The sequence below is a fragment of the Botryllus schlosseri genome, chromosome 10, assembly GCF_051294905.1.
Source record: "Botryllus schlosseri isolate E-star chromosome 10, Bs_hap1, whole genome shotgun sequence".
Taxonomy (NCBI): Eukaryota; Metazoa; Chordata; class Ascidiacea; order Stolidobranchia; family Styelidae; genus Botryllus; species Botryllus schlosseri.
The window spans coordinates 2,045,393-2,057,607 of record NC_137245.1 but is presented as its reverse complement, the minus strand read 5'-3'; the positions used below and the strand labels follow the sequence as shown (position 1 = coordinate 2,057,607).

The window sequence follows — 12,215 nt, the reverse complement described above, 5'->3', positions numbered from 1 at the left end:
TTGCTTTAGCGTCGTTCGATTTGAATTTTCTGTGTGAAAAGCTGATACAGTTACTATCATCCAATGAGGTGATTTTTGATATGACATGTCTGTCGAGCACACAGGTATACCGTGGAATTCTAGCAGGTCCAATCTTGCCTGTCTGTCCATCTCTTCAGTTCTCTTCATAAGGTGCTGGATCTCATTTTTTGTTGATCAATGATCTCTTCATTTTTTTTAATCGTTGCGGTGTTTTTCTCAAGTTGTTTTTCGAAGTCATCGAACTTTGCAGCAATGAACTCCTGGCTTTCTTCAGTTCTTTCTGCATTGAATCTAATGATGATTTGATGCCTGACAGAGTAGTGCTCAAAGCAGCAGATTGGGAAGCATTAGTTGAGTTGATCTCAGCGAGACATGACTTGACGATAGCTGGAAGTTGGTTTCGAATCTGTTCAATGATTGCTTGCTGTTCTTTTGCTGATCGCGTCATCATCGGAGGAATATTTCTAGTTTTATACTAATATAATATATTTTTAAGCGTAAAGGTCAACTGCATCTTCAAAATGACTTTGCCTTATTTCGTACATTATGTGGTTAGGAATATGAATAAAATAATGAAAATTGAAATTACCTAATAGTTTTCAAGTTATTGAATTTATAAATCGTAAATCCGAAAAACGGATATGAAATCATTCAGCTATGAATTGACGTCATGTGAGTTACACGGCAAAAATCCTGGTAAACAGATAGCTATTCCTGTTTGGATTGATTTGATACTGGATATTGATACTGGATTTGATTGTGAATATGGGAGGTATGAAGAAGATGAGGCGCGGAGGTACGTCTTGTGTCGCGTATGGTTGCTTGAATACGCGATATTCAGTACCCAAAGTGTCTTTTCATCGCTGTCCAAACCCTAACACCGAAAGGACAAGGTATTACGTCTGGGTGAACGCCGTGAAGACCAAACGTGCGGACTTCCATACAACGAAAGGCAAACTGTTTTTTTTATGCTCGGATCACTTTTTACCATCGTGTTTCAATGAAGTATCCGAGATACACAAGCAATTAGGTTACCGAGCTCAGGTAACTCTCAAGCGTACTGCTGTTCCCACGTTATTTTCAGGCACCAGTCAAATTGTGAAAAGAAAACGTCAAAGGAATGCTCTTCTGAAGCTACAAAGTGTACGAAATCAGGTAAAGGAAATGTATTGTGTCAGTTAGCGCTACAAGAGTGTAAGCAACTATCCTGCGGTTGATTCAACTGTAAATATTAGGTCAATTGTGAATTGTGCAACAAGAACTTGCCCTAGCAATAGCCTACTAATACTGTAACGCTTCAGGCCACATCTTCAAAAACAAATGAAGTAGAAAGAGCAGAAGGTGGATCACAGAATGAGGAACAGATATTCATGTCAGAGGGACACCTGTTTCCAAGCCCCAAATCGTATACTGATAAAGCTGTTCAAGTCCGGAAGCCTGCATGTCATGTTAGAAGCAAAAGTAAGAGTATAGTACCGATGATACATTAGTGTAAATGTAAATGTAATATATGCAATGCACCTCTCAAGATGTTGGCACCTCAGTTGAGATGAAAAGCTTTGGATGTCAGGTCGGAGACAGTTATTTACCTATTGCTCGAGTGAATTATGAAGACTGTGAAAGTGATATCCAATCCCAGTCAAGTGATGATAGCTTCCACCCAACAGACTTAGATGAGTACTTGAGTGTAATCATATTTGTACCAAGTCTTCACTAAGATATTGATTTGCAGGCATTCAGATTCGGAGGAATGTTTGGAGAATAGCAAGACCCAGTTTGTGATTGTGGACAGGAATAATCTGATGAACATTTTTCGACATTGTCCAATGTGTCAATCGGAGTCAGACGTGCAAGAGACTGGTTTAGGTAGCACAATGAAAATCAAGCAAGACTGCAGAAACTGCTCATACTCCAGATTTTGGCAAAGTCAGAAAGAAATTGGTGACGGCAAGATAGCAGAGGGCAATATGGCAGTGTGTGCTGGAGTGTTTTTAGTGGCAGTTCTCCAACAAAATCATTGCAGATGATGAAGATTGCTGGTGTAAAAATGATATCGTTAAGAACCTACTTCAAGTATCAAAATTTGTTTTTGGTGCCATCGGTTAACAAAGTATTTGAAGCCAAAAGTCGACAGGAATTCGAGAATGTTAAATCAAGCAGGGTAACATTATCGGGAGATGGCAGGGCGGACAGTCCTGGACATTGTGCAAAGTATGGTATTTACACCATGATGGATATCGAAAGCAGGAAAATTTTGTGTGGAAAGCTAGTTCAGGTGAAAATGTGTTCTGGAAACTTGCATTTCTCCTTTAATTCATAATTGTATTAATTTACAGTCAAATGAAGTAGCGGGTAGTACCAAAATGGAAAAAGAAGGATTTATTCGGTGCATGGCTGTCGTACAAGAAAAACAGCTGAACGTCATGGAAATTGTAACTGACCGGCACCCACAGATTCGAAAGCATATCAGAGAAACCCATCCAGAAATAAAACATACATTTGACACTTGGCATCTTGCAAAAGGTGAGACTGGCTATCTATTCTAAACAGTCATTCTTTTCCATTCACGCATCATACAATATACCAGGTCTCCGCAAGAAGCTGTTAGCACTGTCAAATCGAGCTGACTGCAGAATAATCCGGCACTGGATCAAAGCCATTACGAGTCAAGTTTATTTCTGCGCACGCCGTGGTGATGGAGACCCAGATTTGTCATTGGAAATCTGGCGAGCAGTCGCTAATCATATTGTAAATGTTCATCAGCATCCACGCAACCAGCAGTTCACTTCGTGCGAACATGCAGAACTGCTGGAACCAAGGTTATGGTTTCATCAAGGTAAGATGATTGACGTAGTAGTGTAGGCTAGATGCAGTTACATCCTATGAAAATGAAATAGCCTGCTTGACTGCCTAAAAAAGTTACAATGAATAGCGTCTTTGATTCTCTTGTTTTCCATTATGACAATCCATTTTCAGATTCATTGGCATATGAAAGGATTTGCGATGTTCTCTACTCCACGCGAATGGAAAACGACATACGCCATCTATCTCCGAATGGAAACACTGCTGGCAGTGAATCATTCAACGCCCTCCTCAATCATTTCTGCCCAAAGTTATATCACTACCACCATAACAGTCAAAAAGCCAGGTAGGTACCTTGCAGTGTCTTGGCTATTCAAAACAACCTATATCAGACTTTGGCATAATTACTAGCCTCATCAATTTGCATTTTTGTAGGATGCAGTTGGCAATTCTGCATTTCAAGGAAAATTGCGCGAAAACTCAAAAAATGTCAAAAGAAGGAGCGCCGCGGTACTGTGTCAAATACCCGAAGTACAAAAATGGGGAATGTACGGTCCACAAGATACTTGAAAATTCAACATTTGGTAACTGCCGTTGATCTGACTGCATCATAAGATTTCGTCATATTTTTATGCCTGTTCTAGATTACTGCAATGAGCTTGTGGAAGTGCAAGCACTCATCAGAACTGAACCAGAAACTGTTGAGTTGAGCGATGTTGCTGGGACCGTTCCACCTCCTCTGACTAGCAGCATAATCAAAATTAGCAGAGAGGAAGCTATTGCCCGACACAAAACCCGATATGCTTCTCTGCCTGACACAGTAATTATTTTGGTCGATTGATTATATGCGTTTATTTTTTGGAATAAAACTGTTCATTCACAATGTGGCGTTGCTGAACTGGAATCCTTTGTAACAATTTGATGTAAATTTTGTTCGGATAGCAGTGACAACGCATGCAGGCAGGATTTTCCGCTGGTTTTGGCCACAGAATCCCCATACCCAGCGAACAAAATTTCTGTAGGCAGTATGTCTCAACTTCCTGAAAAGTGAAAATAAGTGTCAATAGTGCGAGAAAAGTATTTGGCAACCGAATCAGAGACTCGTCTCACTCATGCATCGAACTCGATGTTATTATTCTGTGGCCATACTCCTGTTGATATCCATAGTAGGACATCTCCAATACGTCTACGTCCAGACACACCGAATTGAATCCTGGCAATGCTGTGATACACTTCCTTTCTTTCATTCTGTCAGTAACTCTCGGAGCCTCCTTAGAGCACGAACTTTCCCTAATAGTTGGCATAATCTGGCAACATCCACACTGACACCTATTATTCATGATATCAAGACCCATGACCGAAACGAGCTTTTACACTACAGACTATATATACCACTGTATTTCATGTAGTCTCGACGAGCGGCTTTCGCTGAGCAAGCTAGGCTGATCATACTCAAATGACCCATCATATGAAGCTGCAAGGGGTTCCACTGACGTCGGATCGAGCGCATCAACACCTGAACCGATCCGGCATTTTAAACGTTAATTTTTTAAGTAAGTGCAAAAATGATACTTACATTCGACATCCGAGGACTCGGACTCGGCTTCAATATCACTTGGCAAATCCGTTACAATGGAAACGTCGGCCATAACTATGAGTAGAAAAAAACTTTGAGAACACAAACAGCCGAAGTGACCGGTGTTGATAATATGTGTCACTCACTTGACGTCACAATGCACATTCTGCTTTTGCTGTAAACATGCCAATTCCGGGACTTTCAGTCAAAATTACGGCAATTTCCGATTGAGTTGAAACACGGAAAGTCGGTAATTTTGGTATGAAAAAAAATTCTGAACATGATTCCGCAAAGTTGTCATGAAGATGCAGTTGACCTTTAATACAACCAAATAGTTCAAGCAAGAGCTGTTAGTTGTTCTTGTCAAGCAGTGGTCTGTTCAAGTAAATTTGATTTCAGTTGAAGAATTGTGAGAAAGACTGGCATGAAAATGGTGCTTTTCTATAGTATTCATACGTGAGACTCTGTAAACAGTTTTGAAGTCAACGACAAGGAGTGGTGATAAGTGCGTTAGTGATGCGCCATGTCTCTTGAGTGGAGCTCCATCGTACACATTCCATTATTGGAAGACCTCGTACCTCGAATGTGGTCAAACTCCTCGCCTGAGTGTCGATTATAGTTGTGATTCCGTACTATCTGAGTTTCGTTTCTCCGTAATAATAGATTGAGGAAAGTCGACGTCTTGAAAGAATGCACAGAAAGGGTGAAGTGTGGAGAGATTACATACTGATTTATGTAACACTGGCTCTGTTGAATGCAATAGTTACTTTGTTCAAGTGAAACACCACAACTTTTCAAGTGGTACAATGAACCTTACAAACTATATCCGAAAGGCCAAGGATACAGCACAGTTGAAGATAAGTTTCTTGTCTTACCATAAACAAGTCGGCAAGACAACTACTGACCTGCTACCGGAAAGGAAATTTGGACGGATTAGGGGATATTCAGAATGGTGCTATTATTGACTTTTTTGTGACTCTAATATAAGAGTCATGCTCGAAGCTTTGAACTAATTGACCAAAGGTATTGTAAGCATCAGCAAGTTGCTACTGAACAGACCTTCACGCCTTCCGGCATTTGTGGGCAAAATGCGGGTTATCTGCATCCGATATTGACCATCTCCTGATTGTTAAATTCCACGGTTACAACTTGCTACTATTGCTTCTTGATATACATTGGGTAATATGGTTAAATCCCTGATTGTTATATATGGCCATGGTCTAATAATCTGTGTCATTTTTCATTTGCTTCTGATCCGGGATACAACTTTTATTCACACACTGACTTCTAATGGACGATTTTCATTTTTGCTCACGAGCGCCGCCGTTATGGTCAAGGGATGGCGGTCGGAGAATCTTGCTTCGTGCGCGCAGATGGCAGTTTTGGAGTTGGTTTCGCTATTTATCTCCGTGGGTTGTCGATATGATGCAGTTCAGGGTATCGATGCTAAATTAAGATAAATAGCATGTTTATTATTAGCATGGAATCTTTTTTTAGCGAAAAACAGCCGTTTTACGACGTTTTTCGGTACTGGTTTGTGACAACTCACCTGAAGTCAAGAACATCATGGCATATCAGCTTGACTTCTAAGATTTAATCTGTGTTGAATGGCTGGTCATAACGGATATATTTACGTAATTTTTATTAGTGATTTTATTCCTGTAATACAGTTTTATGTTTAATATGGACAGGTTGATTTCTTGCAAAGAAATTTTACGATAAACAATCTATTATTATACGGTATTGACTGTGAGATAAACAGACATGAATGCAGATGCGGGATCGTGGACTGTGACAGGAAGATCACGTTATCATTGTTGCTTTCACAACTACATTCATTGCAGTAAAGAATTTATTAACTCGAAGACTTTTCGTGTGCCCCTTATCGAGAGTTAACGGCACAATAATAAGCATACAGAGAGAGATTCAAACGAAAACCAAAAAGGCAAAGTATGACGTAATAATACAATAATAAAAAATTAACGCTAGGCAAAGTCAGCTGTACCGGTAGTCATAACAAGAGACGAGAGAAAATCAAATTATGCTATAATACACGGTGTGTGCCAGTCATTACAATGACAGTATGTTCTCTGTGATTGCTAAATGCAGATCTGCCTTCCATCTGTCTGTCTTGGAGTCAACCATAATAAAATTGACCAATCCGGATTTATGTCGACAGAAAGAGTTTCTATATAATCTCAAAATTTCCCATTAATATATACCGCTATTTGTTTGTGTGTTGTCCTCCGTGTATTATAGCATAATTTGATTTTCTCTCGTCTCTTGTTATGACTACCGGTACAGCTGACTTTGCCTAGCGTTAATTTTTTTATTATTGTATTATTACGTCATACTTTGCCTTTTTGGTTTTCGTTTGAATCTCTCTCTGTATGCTTATTATTGTGCCGTTAACTCTCGATAAGGGGTACACGAAAAGTCTTCGAGTTAATAAATTCTTTACTGCAATGAATGTAGTTGTGAAAGCAATACTCAAGTTGTGTTCCAAAATGCAACAATGACTCGAGAAAGACCATTTATCTTTTCATAGGTTTCCCGTGAAAGAAGAAATTAGGAAGAAATGGATACAAAGAATTAGACGTGAAATCGGGCCAAAGGTCAAAGCGAGTAAATTACCTGAAGTGTGTCAATCCGATTATACTCTCTCCTGTTCTATCGTGATAATGTTGCTATTGACTTTTCTGTAGATAACTGGAAATACACGTGTTTGTGGGTAGCATTTTAATGACGAGGATTATCGACTAAAGTCTGGCGGACGTCACTATTTGAAGATCGGAGCTGTTCCTGGGATATTCAATTGGACGAAGTCAACACCACCATCAAGAAGGGTGTTGCACAGGCATCAGATGCGAGGTCAATGTATACTGACATGATATGGTGCTACAAATTACTTTCATTTCATAACAATGACCGGTACACAGTAGATAGGTCTTTTATGTGTGAGAGATTCCAATATTATTCAAAACTATTTCACGAACTCGGCAAATATGTCAATGGGGTGGAAGGGAGAGTAACCTATCACTACATAATACTGCCTTGCTAACAATATGTATAGTTTAGTGCAGCCAAAAATATTACTTGCACAACTCATTATCAGAAAAAAGATGCAATGTGTGCTATTATCAGAAAAAAGATGCAATGTGTGCTTGGCCAATGGCCATTCTGGAATCGCGTAAAAGTATTTCTGGTTATTATGATAAGTGCAGCAAAATCCCGAGCTCAATATCTGCCCTTTTTAGTTGATCGTATAGATACCGTAACTATGAATGTTTTCATTTCTGTCACATGCATGTTATTAATGCATCTAAATGTATTTGTAGTGGACATCACACTCCAGAAGAAATTCCTGGTCTAAGTACCATCGACCATCAGATTCCATATCTACAACAGCCATTGCTGGATCACACGTACTGTGAAGAAGATTTGCCCCTATTCGAAAAGTTATCTAAAGCAAAGGAAAGAATTCAGGATTTAAGTGAAGAACTGGAAAAGCTAAGTTTGTGCACATTTGGTATTGAACGATTCAAGGCATTCGATGATATGTTTCGTTATTATTCTGAATTTTCTAGTTATGGTGTGTTTTTGAAGTTTTTTGACATAATCTCATCAACAGCTGCAACTGTACCACTTTGGTCAGCTGTTAAAGATGATGTCAGAAGTGGTAAGCTGATGAATTTCAAAGCAAAGGCAAATTCAAGAACTCTGCCATTGCAAGACGAACTGTTTTTATTTCTTTGTCGGATTCGCCAAGGCTTTGGAGTGAAAGACCTTGGTGTTCGATTCAACTTGTCCACTCTTGGCAGCTTGCCGATTTGGGCGAGTAGAGAGATAATTAGAGAACATATGCTCCAGTCCTTCAGATTCAGAAATTATGGTAGCACACGTGTTATAATAGACTGCTGTGAAGTACGAGTGCAGGTACCATCAAAGTTCATCCAATAGGAATACGGATCACGAAATTGTCGCGGTACGAAAAAGGCAGAGATATCTTTCTAAAACTCTAGTTTTACGCAGTGGCGGCTCGTCCTATAGGGCAACTGGGGCATTGCCCCACCTAAAATTCTGTTCAATAACAATTTAACCATTTATAGACGCACACCTATCTATATAAACCGAAATCACAGCGAAAATCGTATACTTCTTGTCCTTTCGCTTGTAAATGCCCATATATAGCGAAGTCTCTGCAAAAATCGAATTCTCTTCTGTGTTTTCGCTTTGCGAATGCCTAGCCGGGGCTTGCCCCGGTAGCGCTCATAACAAGCTTTCACTGTCTATTCTCTCAAAGCCGCGCACAATAAAGAAACGGTGATTTACTCTCTCCTATTCATAAAATTACCGAGCAACCGGGGCACGATAGCTCTGTGCCCTTAAGGTGTGATGTAACAATCGTATCTATAGCTGAACTCTGTTACCGTCATATGCGTTTAGTCGACCTTTGCTGGTATAGGTCGATTTTAATGGGGTTTCACACCATGAAAACTCTTGAAACTTGTTATGTCATGTCGTGATGGTGGTATATAACACTGCCCCAAGTTTCAGGGTTTCTACTTAAAGTTTAGGGTAGTAATTCCGTTTCTGAAGTTGAGTGTGTGCTGATCCGTCATGTATCGCAAACAGATTTTACTCAAAAGCCGGTATTGGTATCCATTGGTTTTGACGGTGTTCAATTCTGAGATCGGTCATGACATTTGGCACGGTAAGTCTTAATGCTAGTATCGAACGCTATAGCAAGTTTTAAGTTTGTCACTGAACTGTGTTAGTGGTAATTTCGTTTCCTAATTCGAGTGAGAGCTGACTCGTCATTTATCGCTAACAGATTATATACGCAATGCCGGTATTGGTCTCTATTGATTTTAACGATGCTCCTTACCTAGATCCGTCATAAGCTTTTGTAAGGTATGTCTTGATTTTAGTATCGAACGCTGTGCCAAGTCTCAAGGTTGACACTCAATGATTAGGGCAGTAATTTCGTTATCAAGGTCGAGTATGGTAAAGATGTGCTCCGGTCTGACACTTTAGCCTACAACACATTGCGGATTTCACGCAAAAGCCGGTGTATCTGCGGTAACGTTAACTGAGATGATGATATCATTCTCAGTTTGCATTCAAATATTTACTTTGATATTATATTCTCCAATGTCAATTTCACCGTGAAATTGTGGCCTTCGAGCCATTTGCTTACAACTCCCTGTCAAGCGCGATAGGTACCGTATTTCGTTTTCGATGGCGGCTAACAGCTGTGTGGCGCGCTATGGCACGCTACCTGAGTCTGGACTATACGCCGCGTTCCCTCTAGGGTCCGCAGCAGAGAGTCGGCGAATACGTTGGCCAGCACTTTATTGTACAACATCAACTCGAACAGACTAAGGATAAAACATCGGATAAAATAGACAGCGTCGGTCGTGCAGCGTCGGTAGGTCGTCAGATAAAAAGCCGGCAGTCGTCAGGTAGAAAGGCCGTACCGATTCGGACGAAATCTGCTTTAAATAGTCGGAGTGGAGACACGGTCGCGCACAATGATTAGCAATTATTGGTAATTGGACGATCCGGCGTCGAGAGGGTATGTGCGGTACACCAATCCGCCATAAGGGTCCCCCCGCTTGGAAAAGCTTTAGGTACCGGATGAGAGCGATTCAGATCGAGGAAAAAAATCATTAGAACGGAGTGGAATAGCATAGCAACCAAGCATGTATAATACACACATCGAATAACAATACATGTTCAGTACATAGCGGAGGGTTATAAACAGTGAGACACAACAGAGCGGTAAAAAAAAATTCAAATCTGCATTTCAAACACTGGTGCGAGTACGAAATTTTGCAAGTGACTGGGTGTTCTGACAACACGACCACTATTCGTAATCGTTGTAGTTTGAGATTCGAGAAGGGTTGCGTTTTGAGCGGTATCATTAGATTGGCAGTTTTCAAAACATGCAAGGGCAACCGACCCGGAATCAAACGATCAGTTGAGGCGTCATAAGGACCTTTACTAGTCTCGATAGTAAAACACTTCGGAGTGCGCTTCAACACTTTGTGCGGACCAGTATAAACGGGGTCAAGTGATCGGCGTGAGCCGTCGATCCTTAGAAAAACGTGGGTGCAAGTGGTTAAATTATTGGGGACTTGTGACTTTGGGTTACAGTGAAAATTAGTGGAAGTTTGGCCAATGGCCGAAAAGAATCGTCTCATATTGCTCACGAAGGTTGGATTGTCGGTGCTATTCCTATACGGAACGGGATCAACTAATAGACCAGGCAAGCGTAAGTCAATTCGGAAGGCGAGTACCCTAAATCCTCTTTTATTGCACAACGCAACCCCAAGAGTACTAAGCCTAAATTATGATACCAATCGGACGGGCTCTCCTTTGTACGCAACGCGTCTTTTAACGTGCGATTAAATCTTTCGACCATTGAATTTTGCTCAGGTTTACGGGCTAGGGTAGTAATATGATGAATTCCAAGCAATTGCATAAGTTGGGACCATTCGCTAGACGTAAATTGGCTACCTCGATCAGTTATTATTTTCCTGGGTGCGCCGAATCTAGATATATAGCCGAGGTTAAAAGCGTCAATGACTGTCTGGGTGCGCATATCACACATAGGGATACACTCCGGCCAACGAGAAAATCTATCAATACACATCAATAAATATGAAAAACCGCAACTGTTAGGCAAAGAAAGGATATCAACATTTACGGTATGAAAACGTTCAGAGGGCACTGGAAGGTTGGTTATTGGCGTTCGAGTATGTCGGGTTATCTTCGAGCGCTGACACGGAAGACACTGTCGAACAAACTCGGTTATGTGCCGCTTCATATGAGGCCATACGTACCGGTCCGTTATCAGCTTCGTAGTTGCTCTAATGCTAGGATGAGAAATGTTGTGAAGTCCATTGAGCACTGCGTCGCGCAAAGAATGCGGCACGAACGGGCGATGTTTACCAGACAGCGATGAGTCTTTCAGTAGGGTTCTGCAATGCTTCAACAAGACCATCATTATCGGTGACTAGTTGAAATTTTCTGCCCTTCAATTGTACGTGAAAATGTTTAATAGCAGAATACGCTCCCAAGAGCTCGCGATCGAATGCTGAATACGTTCGTTGGGTACGATCAAGGGTCTTTGAATAAAACCCAAGAGGTGACCATATACCTTTGTGTTGCTGTTGCAGAACTGCACCCATGCCTACTTCACTTGCATCCACGACTAGAGAGAGGTCCGAGTCATGAATAGGATGGACAAGCAAGGCATTACCTGAGAGATCAGATTTGATGCGGTCGAATGCTGACAATGCGGAGTCCGACCATACAATACGTCTGCGTTTGTTGGATGATTGATTTGCAATATCGTAGAGCGGCTTCAATATGGTTGCGCAGTCTTTCACAAATCGATGATAGTAACATACAAGGCCAAGAAAGGATCGTAGTTGCTTTACGTTATCTGGGCGAGGGTAATTTGTAATAACATCGACCTTTGCAGGCAGAGGACGGATTCCCTCGAAGCCAACTAAATGTCCAAGGAATTCAATCTCCTCTTTACCGAATTCGCACTTGTCAACGTTAATAACCAGACCAAACTCACGTAGCTTCGAAAACAGTGTTCTGAGCGTCGTCAAATGTTCCTGTTCAGTGCGGGTGGCGAGTCATCTAAAAACACGAAAATATGTTCGATTCCGGTTGTAACCTCGGAGATAAAACGGCTAAAAGTGCTGCATGCATTCGTCAATCCGAACGGCATGGTAGTTGGTTGAAACAGTCCTTCAGGGCAAATAAACGCGGCCTTCTCTTGGTCCTGGGAATGGAG

At 41.0% G+C, this 12,215-nt stretch overlaps 2 protein-coding genes across 2 annotated transcripts; one reads left to right on the top strand and one right to left on the bottom strand.

The window, feature by feature from the left end:
* The first annotated feature begins 551 nt into the window (after nt 1-551).
* Nucleotides 552-3,708, top strand: LOC145447819 (uncharacterized). The gene is made up of 8 exons (XM_080326095.1): nt 552-1,176; nt 1,323-1,482; nt 1,551-2,296; nt 2,358-2,544; nt 2,609-2,857; nt 2,998-3,169; nt 3,259-3,407; nt 3,468-3,708. The coding sequence occupies exons 3-8, from the start codon at nt 2,045-2,047 to the stop codon at nt 3,662-3,664; spliced, it is 1,206 nt and encodes a 401-aa protein (XP_080182221.1). The 5' UTR covers nt 552-1,176; nt 1,323-1,482; nt 1,551-2,044; the 3' UTR covers nt 3,665-3,708.
* LOC145447826 (P2X purinoceptor 7-like) lies at nt 3,701-4,662 on the bottom strand. The gene is made up of 4 exons (XM_080326103.1): nt 4,400-4,662; nt 4,216-4,339; nt 3,934-4,152; nt 3,701-3,863 (listed from the first exon to the last, which is right to left on the bottom strand). The coding sequence occupies exons 1-4, from the start codon at nt 4,470-4,472 to the stop codon at nt 3,701-3,703; spliced, it is 579 nt and encodes a 192-aa protein (XP_080182229.1). The 5' UTR covers nt 4,473-4,662.
* Between the last annotated feature and the right edge of the window lie 7,553 nt (nt 4,663-12,215).